General features: G+C 37.6%; 1 protein-coding gene across 6 annotated transcripts in view; it reads right to left on the reverse strand.

Moving 5' to 3' along the window:
* LOC135204373 (arrestin homolog) overlaps nt 1–22500 on the reverse strand; it is a 272295-nt gene that overhangs the window by 84968 nt on the left and 164827 nt on the right. For 4 of the 6 annotated variants that reach the window (XR_010312196.1, XR_010312197.1, XM_064234599.1 and 1 more), the window contains exons 4-5: nt 13562–13671; nt 13061–13208 (exon numbers count right to left, since the gene is read on the reverse strand). Coding sequence is in view for 4 of the 6 variants with exons in the window: in XM_064234599.1 (XP_064090669.1) it covers nt 13061–13208; nt 13562–13671 (258 nt within the window). In the remaining 2 variants the exon portion in view is untranslated. The remainder of the gene's footprint in view (nt 1–13060; nt 13209–13561; nt 13672–22500) is intronic. The other 2 variants (XM_064234600.1, XM_064234598.1) reach the window with 1 other exon arrangement.

The following is a 22500-nucleotide window of genomic DNA, read 5'->3' on the forward strand; positions in this document are numbered from 1 at the left end:
ATATTTCTCGCTCTTTTTCGTCTTGACATTTTTACCACGCCGCTGCGTGAATAAATAATATTTTCTACCTACGATTTTCATGGAGTTTTCTGGGTTGCGAACTGCACTACACGTCCGTAACACTTTTCGAATAATTTCTGTTTTTCATTTAATATTTTTTTTTAACATTGTAGTGTCACCTTTTGCCTTTGGTTTTGACAGGCTGGTTGTTAGGAATGCGTTTTCTAAAGTACTTTTTTTTCAGGTATTCGAAAATTCTCAATTTATTTAGAAGTGGTATATTGCCGTGTGATACTATTTTCTTCATTGAAAATGTTTTATCCCTAATTTTCTGAGGTGGACAAAGGAAAACAAAATTTTTTTCTATACTGTTTAAACGATAAAAATACGGATATTTAATGTTACAGCCATAACACCTGTAAAGAACAGTTTAACGTATTTCTCATTTGCATTTTACAGCGTTGGCGTTAGAGCATGTCTACATGTTTTTCCCCTAAGAGCTGAAACCGTTTTGTACATAAAAAAAAAATCCCAGTATTTTTAGGCCACATCTTTTATATTTTTCAGTTTGCCATGGGGACCTTTTATTCATTACTCATTTTCAATTCTTGAAGATATATTTTAAATTCCTTACCATTTTAATTTCCTGTTCATTTTATATAAAAATGTTTTTTTTTTGTCTATTTTCGGTTTGTAATAATTTTTCATGTAAAAACAATAAAACACGTCGCACTTGATATTAAAGGGCAGTAGGTGAACCAAGAAAACGATGGGATGTCTGTCTTCTGGAGGGCATTACAGGCAGTGGGTGATAATAAGACATGAAAGCCTGTAAAATAAATTAATATGACGTCCTTTAAATGTGTCATACTTCATGCTTTCATTTCCCGTACCCTTTCATCCTCCCTGCGTTTGCTTTCCTCTTGCTTTCCTCTCTGGCTGTTGGCAAACACCTCAGTCGCGTTCACAAAATCCAAAAATGATTCGGCTCCAAATTAAAAGAAATATTTAATAAAAGCTCGCAAAAGGACAGCGCGGATAACGCCTTACTATGGTAGAGTCACAGCAACCGTGCATTTGATGTCTAGTCCAGTCCCTTACGACGCTCCTGATTGGCTGTTGATAAGCCAATGACAGGGCTGGGAACTCTCAGTCTCTCTCGAGAGTTCACATGGGTAGGATCTATGTTCCACCTTTCCTGAGGGATAAATCCTTCAGAAGAGGTGGAACATACATCCTGCTTATGTGCACTTTCGAGAGAGACTGAGAGTTTCCAGCCCTGTGATTGGCTTATCAACCGCCAATCAGGAGCGTCGTAAGGAACTGGCCTAGACATCATATGCACGGTTGATGTGAATCTACTATAACTGAACGCGTTGATAAAAGGTCACCAAACGGAAGCGTTGACGGATCCCCGTTGATAACAGCTCACGAAATGAAAGCGTCGATAACGAATCGCTAAAGGAAAGCTCAGACGAGTTTGCTGATCAAGTCTGACAAAAACGAAAGTGATGAAAACTCGCGGAGTGAAAGCATGGACGAAAACGCACAAAAAAAGCGAGTTGGTAAAAAGTCGCTCAGTGAAAGCGGTGATGATATACCGTCATGAAATAAATGCGTTGATGGACTTGCAAAAACTGAGCTTTCGCGTAGGCTCATAAAGTGAAAACTTTAATATAGGCTCATAAAGAGCCTATCAAGTGAAAGTTTTAATATGAGTTCATAAAGAGCCTACAAAGTGAAAGCTTTGATAAAGGCTCATAAAGTGAAAGCTTTAATATAGGCTCCTCAATAACCTATAAAGTGAAAGCTTTAATATAGGCTCATACAGAGCCTATAAAGTGGAAGCTTTAATATAGGTTCATAAAGAGCCTATAAAGTGAAAGCTTTAATAGAGGCTCATAAAGAGCCTATAAAGTGAAAGCTTTGATGGAGGCTCATAAAGAGCCTATAAAGTGAAAGCTGTAATAGAAGCTCATAAAGAGCCTATAATGTGAAAGCTGTAATAGAAGCTCATAAAGAGCCTATAAAGTGAAAGCTTTAATAGAGGCTCACAAAGAGCCTATAAAGTGAAAGCTTTAATAGAGGCTCATAAAGTGGAAGCATTGGAAACATTAGATACTGAAATGTAAAATATGGTAGCATGGTAAAAAAAAGGGGGGCGGCGCATATCCTTGACATTTAATTTCCCTCTCACGCAGAATGCTAGGATAAGTAGGAATTCCATTCCCCCTACACTCAAGCTTTGGTATTTCCTCCTTGCTTACGTTTTCCCCCATTCCCCCTGATTCTATTAGGTCTCCGTTAGGGAATTAGAACTTTGCATACCTGTCCCTTCAGACTGTGCATTAAGACGCTTACAGGGTTCCTAGAAGACTTCAAAGTCCAGTGATTACTGTCATTACTATCTGTCTCAGCTTATCTGCCAAGTCTAACCTCTCCCTTGGACATATTATCCTTGATCTACCTAACGAATAAGGTTTCACTGTATCTTAACTGATTTGCCTAACGAAGGAGGGTTCCAGTTCGTCTCTTCCTGATTTACCTGACGAATAAGGTTTCATTTTCGACTTTCCTGATTTTGATGTACAGAGTAAAGTTAGTAACTATTAAATATGCACTGGCAATTGTATCTGAAAGCGTTTTATTTTAAAAAAAATCGTTAACGTATATCTAGAGTTTAAAGTGTTTATATATGAGCATCAAATACCAACGCCTTAGAGAAACAAAAACCAAGAAGTACAAACTCGAAATTAAAGGAGATTGAAGACACAAAGAAGAAAGGCGGTGACATATGAGTAGGCAAAGTTTCGCCCCATAAATAAAAAAAGGACGAGACAAAATGAAGTGATAAAGAGATGACCAAGAAGAAGAAGAAGAAGAAGAAGAAGAAGAAGACCCTCAGAGGCAGGAGAACAAAGGTGTGACGTGGTTAAAGACAGTCATCCCTTGTTCGTACTTCTTGGAAAGTCAGGAGGACACTTTTGCTTGCAATTTTTCCTGTATCGTCGGTTTACTATAATAACGGAATGAGCAGCAGCTACAATAATCTTAGATATTCGTTACAATGTTAGCATTTTTATGTATCGTCGGTTTACGATAATAACAGAATCGGCAGCAGCAACAATAATTTTAGATATTACAATATTAGCATTTGTTGTATCGTCGGTTTACGATAATAAAAGAATAATCAGCAGTAAAGTAGTCTCAAATATTCATTACAATATTGACATTTTCTTGTATCGTCGTTGGTTTACGATAATGATAAAATAAACAGCAGTCAAGTGGTCTCAAATAATCATTACAATATTAAAATTTTCTTGTACCGTCGGTTTACTATAATAACAAAATAAGCAGCAATCAAGTCGCCTCAAATTTTCATAACAATATTAGCGAAGGAAAGAACGGCCTCCACTAAAAAAAAAATAATAATAATAAAATGTAAAGAACAAAAGCACTGCCGAGAAACACCTGTTGCTCATCGTTCCTCCCTTAAGGCAAATATAAATGAAATAATCTTATTCGAATAAGCTTCGGGCGAGTTTGTTAGCGTAATTGCTGGCTGCTTTAAATCATAGAAAACGGGAAGCTACGTAAATATTGGGTCGCCTTTAAGATAACTTGTCCGAGAGGCTCCAAATCTGCAGGCATCACTCAGCATTAAAAGCATTCCAGTTGGAATACGGGTGATTACAGGGAAGGGGACTGCACGAAGGAGATTGATGAGGAACACAAAAGGACTACAGAGGAATATAAGGGGCTTGCTGGGGAATAGTAACCGATTTATTAGCGAAGAAAAACGGTTGTGGGGAGGGGAGGCTACGGCGCATGGGGAAGGAGGTGGGCGAGCCAGAATCTAGAAGCCATTGATGACATCTAATTTAATTGCCTCCTGTCGATAAAAGCTCGATCAAGTCTCTCTCTCTCTCTCTCTCTCTCTCTCTCTCTCTCTTGCTTGGTGAGACGTACCCGCGTGAAGTCAGATTAATCAACAGATATCACAAGTTTAACATACGACTAGAATTTGAGAAATATCTAGAAGTGTTCGTGAACTATTGGTGATAAGATTAGTGTGAAAATAGTAGGATAAAGCGTCTTCTAAGTTAGTTTAACAAGTGTAATACTGAAATCAGAACAAGATGGCAGTAAGTTCCAACTGCGGGAAGAGGTGGCGTAATTTAGCTTGCTTGGCGGATTCGCAATACGATGAGGTAGCAGGAAGGGAACTGGCATTTCTCATCTATGAAATCAGCAACAGTCCTAACCAAAAAGATACAAAAGCATTCATAGATATATTAGAAGGATATAATCCTTCAAACTGGAACAAATCTAATGAAAACATCTTGAAAATAATTGAAGAAGTTCCAAATAAAATCCAAGTGGTCAAGAGACTCATAAAGAAAATATACATAAACCAACATATTCCGACAAAGAAAATGAATAAGGTGAATCTTGTGAATATCCTAATTGATGCATTAGGAAAAAGAATGCCAAAAGCATGCAAACTGTGTAAGGTTTGGTATAGCATAGTCAATCCACAAAACCTAATCAGAAAATGTGCTGCATGCAACATTCCGACCCATCCACAGTGTGCTGAGGTAATGCAAGATTTGAGAAAAGATACAAGAATTTTTTGTTCAACATGTCTATCATGGATAGACAATGTTATTAAATCAAGATTGAATGTACAAATAGTTGAGGATGAAGAAGAAGAGGAGAAGAAGAAGAAGAAAGAAGAAGAAGAAAACGGAAGAGAAGTAAACAAAAATGAAATGACAGAAAAAAATAAGGAAAACAAAGAACAAGATAAAAGTATGGATGCAGAGATACTCATTGATACTACATATGAGGCAATAAAGCAGCATACCTACGAAGAAATAAATTACGATATGACAACAGAAAAGCAAATCCCGAAGAGGCTCTACCCAGATCTACACAATGACGGGAAAGAGGAAAAAATAGACAAGAAAGACAAAATCTGCAACCTTTTGAAAAGAGGGAATTGCAGATTTGGAGAAAGATGTTACTACAAACATCCTAAGGTATGTCAAAACTATGAAATATATGGTAAATGTGCATACTTAGATGGCTATGGGGATGATTGCAGAGATCTGCATCCAAAAATATGTAAAAACCTAAAAGAAGGAAAAGGATGTAAGTTCGACAAAAAATGCAAATATATGCACCCTGTAGCCATGAATCATAATCAAATAAATAACCAACCAAGTAATAAAATCCAAAATAAGAAAGAAACAAATAAAGAGAGAAATCAAGAATATCAGGTAAAAGAGAAAAGCAAACCACCAATGAGATATGCAGAGGTGTCAGCAAAAAATTTCAAAGCATCAGCTCCGAAATTCTACTCAAGAGATAATAACTGTATTTATTATGCAAGAGGATATTGCAGAGAAACGGAGAAAATTGCAGATTCAGACACAAAATGAATAATTATGATGAAGGAAGATCAAATATTATGGAAAAGTTGGATTTTTTAATGTCAGAATTTCTGGAAATGAAAAAAAGAACAACATACCAGAACAGGAAAGAGACATGGGAAAATCCTTATTACTACCAATATTAAATGAAGGAGAAAACACGCAAACCATCATAGTGATGAATGCGCAGGGTTTAGTTACGAGTAACTCAAAAAGAAAAATAGAGTACTTAGAAGAACTAACCCAAAATGAAAAGAAAATAGATATAATGAATATAAGTGAAACCTGGTATTCCCAAGAGACTGGGAATGATGATCAAATAATAGGGTTCCAAACTTATAGATCAGATAGAAAAAATAGGAATCAAGGGGGAACCGCAATATATGGGAAAGACAAAAAACAAGGAAAAATATAAGAGAAATATAGTAACTCAGAATGTGAACTAATAGCGGTAGAATTTGAATCTGAAAAATTGATGAACATAGTAATATATAGACCTCCTAATACTAAAGAGTTTGACTTAATAATTGAAAAATTGGATGATATATGTAGAAATCACAAGGACTGGACTATTCTCCTATCTGGTGACTTCAACTTTCCTTTCGTAGAATGGAAAGAACGAATAGGAGACTGTGGTTGTACTTATACATATAAAAAAGAGAGTAATAGTAGTGCAGAAGATAAGAGGCAATTTGAAAAGCTATTAGATATGCTACTAGAATACAACATTCAACAAATAAATCACCTGCCAACAAGAAAGGAAAATACTTTAGACCTAGTATTTGTGAACGAGATGAATTATGTTAAAGAAATAATAGTTTATAATGCGAGTATTTCAGATCATAATGTCATAGAATTAACAGTTCATTCCAAAGCAAGTGAAAATAGAGATAAGCAAGAAATGAAAAAGTGGGAAGGATATGGAAAATACAACTTCTACAGTAAAAATATAAAATGGTCAGAAATTAATGAAGAATTAAACAAAGATTGGGATAACATTTTCGTAAGTGATGACATAAGGGTAAATACGGAGATATTATATAAAATATTGGAGAAAATAGTGGATAAATATATACCGAAGAAGAAAAGTAAACATCATTCATGCATACCAAGAGACAGAAGGATCTTGTTCCAGAAAATCAGAAAGTGGAAAAAAGGTCTTGCAAAAAAAAAAATGCATAGAAAGTTATAGAACTAAAAAGTAAGATAGAAAATGCAGAACAAAAGATTATACAATCAAAAGAAAATGAAAAACGGGACTTGGAAGAAAAAACCCTATTAAATATCAAGCAAAACCCCAAACTATTATACTCATATGCGAAGAAGATGAATAAAAGAAGAATAGAAATAGGCCCTCTGAGAATTGAAGGGAGATTAACGAATGAAAAAAAGGAAATTTGCAACATACTGGCAGAACGATATAAGAGAGAATTCACCCCTAGAATAGATAATGAAGATAATGATATAGAAGTAAGGGACGAAAATAGTGAATATTTAGCTGACATAGAAATTAATGAAGCTGATATTGTGCAGGCAATTAATGAAATTAAAAATGGAGCTGCTGCAGGGCCGGATGGAGTCCCTGCTATTTTGTTAAAGAAAGTAGTTCATTCTATCGCAAAGCCACTTGCAATATTATTAAGACAAAGTGTAGATACAGGCAAGATTTATGATGAGCACAAATTAGCATATATCACCCCTACTTTCAAAAGTGGATCAAGACTAGAGGCAAGTAATTATAGGCCTGTGAGTCTAACATCACATATTATGAAAGTGTATGAAAGGGTAATGAAGAAAAATATTATGAAAACATTTAATAAAAATAATTTGTTTAATATAGGACAACACGGTTTCGTACCCGGAAAAAGTACACAAACCCAACTGTTAGTCCACCGTGAGAACATATTCAAAAATATGAAAAGCGGAAATGAAACAGATGTGGTTTATCTAGACTTTGCAAAAGCTTTTGACAAAGTAGACCATAATATATTAGCAAAGAAAATTAGAAAACACAATATCGTAGATAAAGTAGGAAGATGGTTAAAAGAATTTTTACACAACAGAAAACAGATAGTTATTGCAAACGATGAGAAATCGGATGGAACCAAGGTAATATCCGGTGTGCCACAAGGTACGGTGCTAGCTGCAATATTGTTTGTTATTATGATTGAAGACATAGACAGTAATGTTAAGGATTCGGTAGTGAGTAGTTTCGCTGATGACACAAGAATAAGTAGAGAAATTACTTGTTGATGAAGATAGGAACGCTCTACAAAGAGACCTTAACAAAGTATATGATTGGGCAGAGGTAAATAGGATGGTATTTAACTCTGATAAATTTGAATCAATAAATTATGGAGACAGAGAAGGAAAGCTATATGCATATAGGGGACCTAATAATGAGGACAATCACAAATAAGGAAGCAGTTAAAGACCTTGGTGTGATGATGAATAGGAACATGTTATGCAATGATCAAAATAGCCATTCTGTTGGCAAAATGTAAAAGCAAAAATGGGATGTTGTTACGGCACTTCAAAACAAGAAAAGCTGAACACATGATTATGCTTTATAAAACATATGTTCGTAGTCCACTTGAATATTGCAATATGATATGGTACCCACACTATCAAAAGGATATTGCAACAAAAATAGAGAGTGTACAAAGGTCCTTTACAGCTAGAATAGAAGAAGTTAAGGACCTAGACTACTGGGAAAGACTACAATCCTTAAAATTATATAGTCTAGAAAGGAGAAGAGAACGCTACATGATAATTCAGGCATGGAAACAGATAGAAGGAATAACAGAAAATATCATGGAACTAAAAATATCAGAAAGAGCAAGCAGAGGTAGATTAATAGTGCCCAAAACTATACCAGGAAAAAACAAAAATAAGGAAAGCACACAGAACATTAATCCACTACGCACCAGCATCGATAATGCAGCGTCTATTCAATGCGTTGCCAGCTCATCTGAGGAATATCAGGAGTGAGCGTAGATGTGTTTAAGAATAAGCTCGACAAATATCTAAACTGCATCCCAGACCATCCAAGATTGGAAGATGCAAAATATACCGGAAGATGTACTAGCAACTCTCTGGTAGACATTAGAGGCGCCTCACACTGAGGGACCTGGGGCAACCCGAAGCGATACCACCCAAACCGCGGTTGGGTGGTATCGCTTCCACTGACGGTCCTGGATTTATAATGTACCTGCGTTCGCGCCCAAGTACAGGTAAATCTATTATCGAGAAAAAAATTCCCCTTCGGTTAAGGCATATATGAAAATATATTAATTCCTGAGGTAGAGCGGGAAATTAGATATTAAAGGGACATTGTAGCTCGATAGATAGTATATGAAATCACGGTAATTGTTGATTATGACTTATGTAAAAAATGCTACGTGTTGTCAAAAGCGCTACTTAACTACCGGAAGTCGAGGCGGCGGGTTGATGTGTCTCCAAACCAACGAAACTTACATCAGCAGAGAGAAGGAGAAAGTATTTGAGAGGTGAGAGACGGACATTAATACCTTTAATTTTTTTTTTTAAGCCTCTTCGCGGTTTTGGGTGGTATCGCTTCCAATGACATGGTCCTGGATTTATTTAAATGTACCATGCGTTCGCGCCCAAGTACCAGGATAAATCTATTATCGAGGAAAAAAAATTCCCCTTGCGGGTTAAAGACATAATGAAAATATATTAATTCCGGAGTGGGTAGAGCGGAATTAGATATTAAAAGGACATTGTAGCTCCCGCTATAATGTATATGAACTCACGGTAATGTGATATTGGACTTACGTAAAACGCTACGTGTTGTCAAAACAAAAGCGCTACTTAAACTACCGGAGTCCGAGACGGGTTGGATGTTGTCTCCCAAAACCAAAACGGAATACTTCAGAGCGAGAAAGTAATCTTTGAGGTTGAGGAGACGACAAAATATACCTTTAAGCCTCTCTAGCGGTTGTATGGTATCGCTTCCACTGACGGTCCTGGATTTCTAATGTACCTGCGTTCGCGCCCAAGTACAAAGGTAAATCTATTATCGAGAAAAAATTCCCCTCGGTTAAGCATATATGAAAATATATTAATTCCGAGGTAGAGCGAATTAGATATTAAAGGACATTGTAGCTCGATATATGTATATGAATCACGGTAATGTGATATGACTTATGTAAAATGCTACGTGTTGTCAAAAGCGCTACTTAACTACCGGAGTCGAGGCGGGTTGATGTTGTCTCCAAACCAACGAATACTTCAGCGCGAGAAAGTATTTGAGGTGAGAGACGACATATACCTTTTAAGCCTCTCGCGGTTGGGTGGTATCGCTTCCACTGACGGTCCTGGATTTATAATGTACCTGCGTTCGCGCCCAAGTACAGGTAAATCTATTATCGAGAAAAAATTCCATTCGGTTAAGCATATATGAAAATATATTAATTCCGAGGTAGAGCGAATTAGATATTAAAGGACATTGTAGCTCGATATATGTATATGAATCACGGTAATGTGATATGATTTATGTAAAATGCTACGTGTTGTCAAAAGCGCTACTTAACTACCGGAGTCGAGGCGGGGGGTTGATGTTGTCTCCAACCAACGAAATACTTTCAGCGCGAGAAAGTATTTGAGGTGAGAGACGACATATACCTTTAAGCCTCTCGCGGTGGGTGTTATCGCTTCCACTGACGGTCCTGGATTTATAATGTACCTGCGTTCGCGCCCAAGTACAGGTAAATCTATTACGAGAAAAAAATCCCCTTCGGTTAAGCATATATGAAAATCATATTATTAACCGAGGTAGAGCGAATTAGATATTAAAGGACATTGTAGCTCGATATATGTATATATATATATATATGTGTGTGTGTGTGTGTGTATATATATACATATATATTATATACTATATATATATATATATATAATATATATATATCATATAATAATATATAATTATATATATATCTATATATAATATATATTATATTTATTTTTTTATATATAATATATTATATTATATATATAATATAATATATATAATAGCATTTATTAAGCCATTTTACCTAACAGGGGCTGACCCTCGATAAAAGGAAAGACAATGATTGCTGCCATATTCACACCTGATATCAAGAGACAGCTGAGAGCAATGCCTCGAGTAATATCTGTAAATAGGATGAACATACGAGCTTCTGGAGGAAGTGAATCGAACACCCAGTAATCATATGTTTAAAGGCTGAATAGAATAAAAAAGATCAGGGTGAAATGTCATTTTTTAATATCAGTTAATTGTTTAGTTGGAAAGAAATGAAATCGTCTTCAGAATTGTGATATTATGTTACAAGAAGTGAAGACGTTCGGTCTACTGAAATTTGACAACGGATGAAAAAAGGAATGACTTGATGAGAGTAATTGAACTGGGAATGACTTTAAAATACCAAGTAGTGATGACTATAAATTACTATAACTTAACGTCGTAGACGCAGAGGCAATCAACTCTTAAGATGAATCATGATTATTTGCTAAAATCATATATTTACATTAAGCTTTCATGGTAAGCGTACAGGCATGCACTTATACCTCCTTCTACGATTCAAAAACAAAAAAATTCTACGATTCATAAACAACGTCAACGATTCTTAAACAAACTACGATTCATAAACAAACGTCTATACGATTCATAAACTACAATTCAAAAACAAAATTCTACGACTTATAAACAAACGTCTACGATTCATAAACAAACTACAATTCATAAACAAAAACACTTTGCTCACAACAGATGAAGAGTGTCATCCCTAGCGATTCCTTCTCCGTCACTTAATTTTATCGCCATCAGGATGACGAGTGCAACGTCCCCTGATTAAATGCACAGACTCCCAATATGCAAATGGCAAGTCGCCTCCCCCCGACGCCGAAGATTACACGGAATCGGACGAGGATCGGAAGAGATCGGACACTTGTTTACATCTCGCCAGAAGCCAAGTATGCTAATCAGGTATTGTTTACGCGCGCACCTCTCTCTCTCTCTCTCCAGAGGGAATCGATGGGAGAGAAATTCGCTATAAAACCGTCATCAAGAACCGACGCAGTTTTGGGGGGTGGGGTGGAGAGGGGGGCTGGGGGAAGGGAGAAAACGATGAGCTTGTTGCCCCATCAGAAAGCCAGGTTCCGTGGAAATCGGGCTGGCTGAGACAGCCCGCTCGTGTGTTTGTCGTTATTAGTATTAATTTTTTTTTTTTTTTTTTTTTTTTTTTTTGGGGGGGGGTTAGGTGCTTCACGTATGTTCAGCACGAACTGCATTGTATATCCTGAAAACTATATAATTATAATCACCGAATACAACGAATTTGCATTTGCTAGTGAGGTTGAGCTTTTCAGGTACATGGTTTACAGAACAGTAGGTAAAATACATCAGGGTTCTCCAAAAGACATCGTTAAAGCGACTAACCATCGAGTTAAGTCGATCATTTATTGGAATGGCCGGTGGAAATTCAATATCCAATTAAATCTTCTCTACCTGCGCCAGATCAAACATCCAGGGTATGTACCGAATCAACTGAATGTAGATTAAAGACTAAATTCAAAATTCATTCAGTACGTAGCAACCAAAACAGCGAAAGGACTATTTACTCTTGCTGATCTCATCGTGAGCCAGGTAAGACAGACGGACAGACAGACGCACAGAGGCGTGTTCATATGACATCATAACGCTCGTTAATGTCACCAGGTTGAACCTCTTTCATCTCAGGCTAGAGAAGAGAAATGAAGTCATATGAGCGTGAGGTTAGCGGAAGCGAGGAATGATTAATTTATCTTTCCTCCATTTAATTCCCCCGAAGAGGGCTCTTTCTGATTTGCGATCGAGGTTAAAGAGGCGTGAAGACACTTAATATCCACGAATATTGATGCGATATTGTTTTATCACATACTGTGTTTATTTTTTTTTTACTTGTTTATTTAATTTTGCGCGTTTTCTTATAAACGTAACTTACATTTTTGTTGGCATTACTTATACCAGGAACTAAAGGATATATCTTGACCTATGATATGAATAAACAGAAAATAATAGACCAGTTACAAACTGTCTTAATATCCACGAATATTGATGCGATATTGTTTTATTTTTTCCACATACTGTGTTTATTTATTTATCTTTTTCTTTTTACGGTCTTATTGCAGACGTAACTTACATTTTTGTTGGCATTACCTATGCCAGGAACTATATGACCTATTAGATGTATAAACAGAAAATAATAAACCAGAGTGTGATTTCTTTTGTGGGGTCAACTACAAAGGTTCCAAAAATCATAGCTGGACTTAACAGAGCATAACAAATGAAATTATCCCTTTAACAACTCAATGTCAGTCCTGTGATTCTCAAAAAAAAAAAAAAAAAAAAAAAAAAAAAAAAAAAAAAAAAAAAAAAAGATCGTCACTGGTTTTGCACAGAAAATGGAAGAAACCTGGAATAAAAATACTAAAGAAATGAACAAATAAACATCAAAAGCCTCCACCAACAAAGACATGAAAACCAACAGGAGGTGAAAGAAGACGAATCGCGTAATACTAAAAATAAAGAAATAAACCCAATGACAACTCAAAGACTCTCTCTTTCTCTCTGTACTCACCAACAAAGACGCGAAGGTCGTAGTTGGTGCCGATGGGAGCTCCGACGTAGGTCCTGGCGGGCAGGAGAGTGACGGAGGGAGGTGCTAGGCTGGACACGTTGAAGGTGAAGGGAACGGCACCGTTCCCCAGGCGCTTCACCAGAGTATCCTGCGTAGGATACAAAGTGGACGAGTAAGACAGAAGAAAGTCGTACATATATATAAAAATTTTTATTTTTATTTTGTTTTTCGGGTGTTTACCAGACTGAGCAGTTTGATTTTCAGAACGGGACAGCGTGTCACAGAATGTCTTTACAGGGTGTTCAATCTATAGAAGTATTCATCTTAAAGGATTCGAATCCATACAGCAGGATATGTAGTTATAACTGCAATAAAAGGCTAAGTTGTATAAATATCAACCTTGAGAAAAATTCTAAGGTTATAGGGTATTATGTTGCATACAGTTGCATTTAATATTCTTACAGTTGAAAGGACCGATCTTCTAATAGAATCGTTACCTACCTGCAGGGGGCTGATGTTCTTGAAGGCCTCCTCCTTGTCAGCATCCTGTAGAGGCCAGAGCTGGTTGGCCTGAAGGCAGGCTTCATTGCAGAATCTCAGTCCCATGACCTGTGAAGGGAGACACAAGGGTGAAAAGCCATTAGGACAGAGTGTTTTCTAATTGATATTCACTCCCTACAACAGCTCTCACGCATTATTGTGACCCCTGTCCGCAGAGAAAGTTGTGTGTGATCACAGAATACTCTCAAATCCGTGCGTGAAAATATTTAAGATTATTATTAGTTCTTTCACAGTGATGCTCCATTGTGTCTGATGTCCCATTGTGACTCAACAGTTACAAAGGGGGTTGGGGTTACTTAGGTAAACAAGTCTGAAAGTTTTATTGTCCTGCTCTGGCAAGTTACCAATAAGAAACTGGACGCGCCCCTGAGATAATGAAACCTGCAGACTCGCTGTCCTCGGCCATACGAAATAATTCCAGACGGCTGTTGAAAAGGTCATTAGGACCTGGTTTCTGCACCAAGCTTGCGAGCGTCATGATTCCTTATTCAAATTTCACAGATAAGGTTTATCATATCTGAATATTCAGTAGGTCTCAGGCTTTGGCGTTCTCGTTGCATATCAGTGGGAGTTGTATAATAATTTGACTTAGTATAGTTGTAGCACCATGTGGATATTAATATATCAGAATCCTTGTGATTGAAGTATTCACAATATTCGCTGAGAAATAAATTATGAATAGAGGTAATTTAAAAATGGCAAGATAAACACAATAAATTATGAATAGAGGTCATTTATAAATAGCAAGATGAACATGGACGATGATAATAGAAGGCAAACGCAAGATATCGAAGTTGTTGAAAAGGAAGCGGTAGAAGCGAAAATCAATAACATGAAAAACCCTAAAGTTAAAAGCCAACAGGATAAAAAATGTAAGATGAAAAAGCAAGAGACGATAATCTAGAGAAAACTCCACAATATGAACTGAATCAATTAAAAGAGAAAGGGAAAAAGGTAAAATAAGACAACCGATAAAAGGAAAACCCCAGAAAAAAAAAAAAAAAGGACCAGAAGCCACACGCAATCTTGAACCGGCTTGTGTAGAAGTCCACCGAATTTTGGGAGATTGATTGATGGGTTTACGACTACTGAAACTGGCGTCACGGCAACCAAATTTTGGGAGATTGATTGATGGATTTACGACTACTGAAAATGGCGTCACAACAACCGAGTTTTGGGAGATTGATTGATGGATTTACGACTACTGAAACTGGCGTCACAACAACCGAGTTTTGAGAGATTGATTGATGGATTTACGACTACTGAAACTGGCGTCACAACAACCGAGTTTTGGGAGATTGATTGATGGATTTACGACTACTGAAAATGGCGTCACAACAACCGAGTTTTGAGAGATTAAGTGATGGATTTACGACTTCTCAAACTGGCGTCACTACAACCGAGTTTTGGGAGATTGATTGATGGATTTGCGACTACTGAAACTGGCGTCACAACAACCGAGGTTTGGGAATGCTGTCGTGACCCGACGTCGTTGTCGCCGCCATGACGTCAGGCCAGCTTCAAAGACCGATATTAATCACCGTAGTAACAATAATAGTAGCCGCCATTCTTTCGTGAACCAGACACACAATCGACACGGGAGACAAAGGCCCCGTGTGGATCCAAGTTTAGCCCAACAATGCAAGGCCGCGCTAATGTGAATCACACACACGAGCCGCCATTGTTTCCCCCCGAAACTTTGTTTAGAAATACAAAATGGAGATAGATGGGGGGAGGGGGAGGGCGATTTCTTATCGCCTGTATCGTTGATTTTCGTACGCTCTCTTTCTATGTGTTCGTTCTTTTGCGGTTTCAGTGGCTTTCGTTCGTTTTTTTTGGTCCTTTTTATTGAATTTTTAATAATTTTCCCTGATTGCTTCGGAACTTTGTTTAGGGTTAGGAAATAAAAAAGGGGGAGGATTTCTTATTGACAACGTGGATGTTTTTACTTTTTTTAGATAGTTTTTTCACTTCCTATTTATATTTTTCTGTGATTTTTTTTATTACTTTTAATAATTTCCAATTACGGTCCCACAACTTTGTTCAGAAAAACCCCAAATGGAATTCGGAGTTTATCTCCTGCATCGATATTCCCCGTTTTTAAATCGTTTTCCAAAAAGTTGTCGTTCGTTTTATTATTCCTTTTATTGCCTCTGATAATCTTTTACTGCCGTTCTGAAAACTTTTGTTCAGCGATATAAATGGAGAGAGAGAGAGAGGATTTCTCATGTATTTCGTTCATATTTCGGGTAACGATCGTCAATTTTTTTGTATTGTTTCGTTGTTTCCCGTCCTTACTCGAGCTGACGCCGGTTTCTTTCTGTCACATTTTGGAAGGGATAATTGGCAGAGGCCTCAAAAGTGTTATGGTTTTACAAATCCCGAAAGCCATTGTTGGCGCAAGCAAAGTGAAACACGTAATTCCTTTTGTGAATTTTGTTTGTTGCTATTGTCTGTGTGCATATGAGAGAGAGAGAGAGAGAGAGAGAGAGAGAGAGAGAGAGAGACTTGACTTTCATGTAGGCGAAACAAAAACAAAAAGTGGCAATACACTGAAAACTAAAATGTATTTTAGAGGACAGAGAGAGAGAGAGAGAGAGAGAGAGAGAGAGAGAGAGAGAGTTCCAAGGATTACATAGATTTTCTGTGGGTAACACAACGAATGCTTAGAAATTAAGTCCTAATATATATATTATTATATTAATATAATATAATATATATATATATAACATAATATATAAATTATTATAATATATATTATAATATATAATATAATATATATATATATATAATATATATATATATATATACATATATATGAAATACGTACGAGATGTATTCTCTGCAAAAATTAAACTTTCTCAGGAATTGTCCTTTAGATTTTACCCAGAAGAAACATTTCTTCCCCAACTCCTATTGCTAAGGATCTTTGGAGGAAACTACCAATATTGTGGATTTCGTGGACGAACTCTCTCCGCAGAGGACTCTCGTATCCTTAGGTGCTTCCAAAAAATCAAAGCTTCTTCTTGTTTTTTATTAAGCTGGCCTTATGCCAGCACAGGCTCTTGTTCATAGAGCACCCCGAAGGAGCAAATCAAGGATCTTTCTTACCAAAACCTCTACTACGTCATCGAACCCACCCATCCCATGTCTTCCTCTCCTGATTCCTTCTAACCTTTACGAATTAAACTCCCTTTTCACCAACCTAGCGTTGTCTATTCTCTCCACATGAAACTCTCAGTCTCTCGAGAGAGTTCACATAGGCAGGATGTATGTTCCCCGTCTCCTGAGGGATACGTCTTTCAAAAGTATCCCTCAGGAGAAGTGGAACATACATCCTGCCTATGTGAACTCTCGAGAGAGACTGTGAGAGTTTCCAGCTCTGTGATTGGCTTATCATCAACCAATCAGGAGCGTCGTAAGGGACTGGCCTAGACATCAGATGCACGGTTGATGTGAATCTACTATAGCAAACACGTCATCAACACTTCACATCCATAAAGGAGAGGTGATTCAACAATGCCTGCATGCGCTCCTGCTTTGGTGTCCACAGGAAAAGAGGTCTGTTCCTAGTCTCTTGTGCTTAGACGCACCTTTCATACGTTACCATTTCTGTGCCTTGCCTGCCATCATCTGTAATATTCACAGTGACCCTCAAAACTCCCAACTTTCTCACTTTCTAAACAATATGAAAGTATTTCACCATTTTCAGCTGTTTCTCGTCGCCATCGCAATTTAGAGCTGCATTTTCCTCAAACATCAGCCATTTCACAATTATAATCAGGATCAGTTAAAAAACACAAATCAGGATCTGTCAATCTCTCCAGTTCCAACCTTCCCCCCCACGTGTTACAGATCAGTAATCCAGGTAAGTCCTCGTTAATTGTCACTCGGCGAAATGCGATAAGAGGCTAATTAGCTCCATTAACAATCCTTTCCGGGGTTAACCTCTGCCATTGAGGACACGTGATATGAAGGTCGAAATTTACGATATTGTTCAGGGGAGTCGGGTTGTATTGTCGTCTGTCAACATCTTGTTTCTCCTCAGGTAGATCCGGATTGGTCTCCCTTGCTACCTGCTATATATATATATATTTGTTTATGTGTGAGCGCGTTTGCGTCTCTCTCTCTCTCTCTCTCTCTCTCTCTCTCTCTCTCGCCTGTGTTTGTCAGCCCCTCTTCCTCTTCGCTTCTCTCACAGCTAATTACGTCAACTTTAAAAATGGCTCCGTACAAAGCCTTGCCGGCTAATAACGTTGCCTTTTATGATGTGATGATTAATGGTTATTAATGAGATAATGACTGGGTTGAAAGGCTGAAGAATTCGACGGCTTTGAGTGGGGGGAGGAGGAGGGAGGGGGAGGGGGTTGATGGAGATGCATAGCAGGTGAGTTCGGGAAGGGGGGGGGGGGGGGTTCAGTTTCATGACGAAATTATCGCCCAAAACAGAGCCCTTGCTTGATGTATTGCCTATAGACCGAAGGGAAAATATCTTGAGTGAAGAAAATGACCATTATAAATCATGAAATGTTTAGTTTAATTTCGTCATCATATCCCCATTTAATTTCATCATCATATCCCCATTATTAAAGGTTTACTCGACGCCAGATATCCACATAGATGCATATACACGCGCGCACCTTCGGAAGCATCTCATAAGAATTATAGGAAAAAAGTATATATTTGTATGTATGTATATCTATATGATATATATGTAGTGTAATATATATATATATGGATATAATATAATTATATTAATAATATATATTATATATATATATATATATATATATATATAAATATGTTATTATTAAATAATATTATATATATATAAATATATATAATATATATATATATATATATAATATGTGTGTGTGTGTGTGTGTGTGTGTGTGTGTGTGTGTGTGTGCATGCGTATGTCAATAAAATTGTACTTACATTGAAATTAACAATTGTTATTTGGAAAGATTTTCGAACCTTCCATAGTGTTTTCCTTAATCTGACTACTGATATAATTATTAAAATGAGAAATATGAGTTCTCTTCTTGCTATATTCTCATTTTTACAGATAAACAATTTACAAAATACCTCTCTTGGTTTACGATAGATCTTGGTATCGTATTCAAAGTATCCATGTATTTTGTAAATTGTCAATTTAAAAAAAATTGAATCTTATTTTTCTAGCTATCATTATATCATTGTTACGATGCTCATTTTTCCACTTCCTATTTCCACTTCATTACAAGTCTCTACCCTTTTATGCTAAGCCTCTAATTAGCCAGCGGCGTAAACTAATATTTGTCATATTAACCGAAAAGACAGCTTCAAAGATTACCAGCCCACACATTGTTGACAAAGCAAAGGTTGACTGTTTTCTCCCAAAACAAAGGTTTTTTTTTCTGAAGTATAAAACTTACTTCATATTGCATATTTGCCATTTACAGACTGACTACAAGTGCATAACTGTATGTGAAGGCCTCATGTCTAACATATGTCCCTGTACTTAAAGTGAAGGCCTCGTGTCTAAACATACGTCCCTATACTTGAAATGAAGGCCTCGAGTCTAACATATGTCCCTGTACCTAAAGTGAAGCCCTCGAGTCTTAACGTATGTCCCTGCACTTAAGTGAAGGACTCGAGTCTAACATGTGTCCCTGTACTTATACGCAGGTACCCAAAATGTCTGTCGAGTCCAAAATGAATCATTAACCATAACAGACTAATTAGATTTTCGGACATGTCTGTTCCCAAGGAATGCTCCGCCTCGGCAATAATGCTCTGCATTGTGTTTATGCTAATGCCTCTGCCACACCAGCAGAGGGGTTGAAGTACCTTCGCTTCACCCGAATAACTTGACGTTCAGCGAATCCCACGACCAAAAGTTTTTTTTCCCATTCAATACAGGCCACATATAAACTTTGGGAGATCCAGGCTTACAGTTTCAGACTCATTTACAGAAAGTAGATTTATTTTCGATTGCATTCGGTGTTGGTGATTTCCATTCCCTATATTGACTAAAGTAACGTAGCCTGGTAGAACTGCAGAAGTCAAACTACGCAATTAGAAAGCCATTGAAGAGATTATAGTCCGTTTCCTGCCAATGAAAATGAATCTTGGATCCGTCTTAGGATTTGAATCCATCTCAGATTTTGATTAACTCTTCCATGGTCCACTGTCAACCCCAGATCATTAGGTATCTTTACAAACCTAGGCATTAAATCACGCACATGTTGATCAATCGATTGTAGTGGCCTGCCGTTACTGGGTTGTAGTGGATACTTTGATGGTACACTGAGGAGTGTTTTTTTTTATTTAATATTGCTTCTCTGACTAGGGATACACAAACACACACACACACACACAGCTCCCTAACGAGATTAAATAACTTCCATCCAATTCAACTGGAGAAAGCAATTTTACTCTGATTTAGAGAACAGAATCACCAGAAAAACCTCTGCCTAATCAGGTTCTGCATAATACTGGAGCTCAGTGTAAAAACTTGGAAACTTCATGATGAAGTCTTGCTCCCCTAAGGGCACAATCCCCCAAACTTCGAAGATGATTTTACTGCCACCTTACGGGCATCATTACAACATAGTCTTAACTCTAAACCTATAGAAGAACATTACAAATTAAATGATAAAACATAAGTAATACAAACATTACAAAGTAGATGATAAAACATAGCAATAATGCCTCGTAAGCTTCTTAGTTAAGCGATATATTCCCGGAGACAAAAACGATTTGTCTAGATAAAGAAAAAAAATACTGGCTATGTCTCCTACGAAAGATCATAGTCGAGGACAAAATCTTCCACACCACAATAATAAAATAAAGTCCTCAAGAGCCTTCGGTCAGGTTTAGGTGCAACGACGTTAATCATTTCAGAGACAGGTGACACACACACACACACACACACACACACACACAAGACAAAACCTTCAGCTGTGCTATAAATACCAATAAGTAAATGAAACATCATCATAATCTTAATGACCGTAAGACGAGGAAAAAAACAAACAAACGCGCACGCACACACACACACACATACACGCACACAAAACCACAAAGGTGTGAGAATTGAGAAAGTTGATTTCCCAGGATGACTAAGCTACAATCTTCGCGATCATTTATCTTTTTTTTTTCCCCCGAACGAGGGATATCGGTCATTTGATAAAATGCTTTTTGTTTTCATAAGGACGAAGAGATGAGAGATGAAAATGCTCTTACTTTCCTTTCAATAAACCTTCTCTCTCTCTCTTTCTTGTGTCCAAGAAAGGGCCCTTCAAAAATGATCATATACAAAAAAATTGATCTAGAGTCATGGAAATCCACCCACTATTCCCCCCCCCCCCCCTCTCTCTCTCTCTCTCTCAGCCCATGCATAATCATCACAGTCTCATGCCTGCATCGACTTCCTGTGCTCTGCTTGGCGTCTCTCTGTGACGCTGAAATCACTTCAGCTTTGCGAGGCAGGAAGCATCAATTCAGGACGGGGCGAGAGGTATCCAGTTCATTATCATTGAGATCCTTCGCCGCTCTTGCAGCGAGAATATGCCAGCACGGTGCGTTCTGGCGCTGCCTCCGTTGAAAAGCAGGACATTTTGCATTTGCTATGACGCATAACACAGGCGCGAACTTACATAATTGTTTTACTGGTATTACTTCGGACATTGCTCTCTCAAGAACGCTTTGACAGTGAACATCGTCCACTCTTCTGTCCGCGTTGTATAAGCCACGCTTCACAATCCAATCAATAGTGACCTGAAGTTACAGAATCAAGGCATCAACCAGTCAGACAAAAACTATGGTACCATCGATTTCCAGAATGGGGAACTCGCTACTTTCTTCAGTATTTTTTTAAATCTTCTACCCAGCTTTTCATTTTCAGAGGTAGGGTCATTCATCACATAAAATATGACAGGTGAATTACATTATCAATCGATTCATCCACCAGGAGTCGTGTAATGAATCATCATTAGCCCCAGAAGGAAAGATTGTTCCAGAACTTTAATTATGAGCAGCTCGCCATTACGCTTGACGATCAGCGATGAGTTCAAATCATAATTATCAGCAAACATATGAATTGTTCTCCGAGAGACATACACGGAATTCATTACGGCCAAAGTTTCGGTAACAGCAGTTGGATGGAACAGAGAGAGAGAGAGAGAGAGAGAGAGAGAGAGAGAATTTGAATTTTTTTTCAATTATGGAGTCAGATCTTCTAACTCTTTTTGGTTAGAGGAGAGAGAGAGAGAGAGAGAGAGAGAGAGAGAGAGAGAGAGAGAGAATTTGAAATTTTTTCAATTATGAGGTCAGATCTTCTAATTCTTTTTGGTCAGTGAGAGAGAGAGAGAGAGATAAGAGAGAGGAGAGAGGAGAGAGAGAGAGATGAGAGAGAGAGATTTTGAAACCTTCTTTAATTTAGGAAGAAGAAAGGAAATTATTCTCTTTCTCATTTCACGTAGAAACTAAAATAAACACAACCTTGGTACAATATTAACAAATTCAAGGAATAATCTGTTTTTTAAAGCCCTCTCTCTCTCTCTCTCTCTCTCTCTCTCTCTCTCTCTCTCTCCTTGCACAAAAATATTGCCTTTAGAGACCCGTAGAGGGAGGGCGATTCATCTCAATATCGCTGGAACTCAAAACATTTAAGAAATGACTCATATTCGCGAGAAGGGGAGGGGGGAGAGGGAAGGGGAAGGGGTGAAGAAGGGGGGGGGGGTGGGGGGGTTGGGGAAGGTGATAATGATTAATGACCGTTTGCGATTGCAGGCTATCGTATCGGGAAATGGCTGAAGCCCATTTTTCTTCACTCTAAACTTTTATCTTAATTGAAATCGCGCCGGGATCTTCATCGCCACTGCAGTCGATTG

This window comes from Macrobrachium nipponense, chromosome 44, assembly GCF_015104395.2.
Source record: "Macrobrachium nipponense isolate FS-2020 chromosome 44, ASM1510439v2, whole genome shotgun sequence".
Classification (NCBI taxonomy): domain Eukaryota; kingdom Metazoa; phylum Arthropoda; class Malacostraca; order Decapoda; family Palaemonidae; genus Macrobrachium; species Macrobrachium nipponense.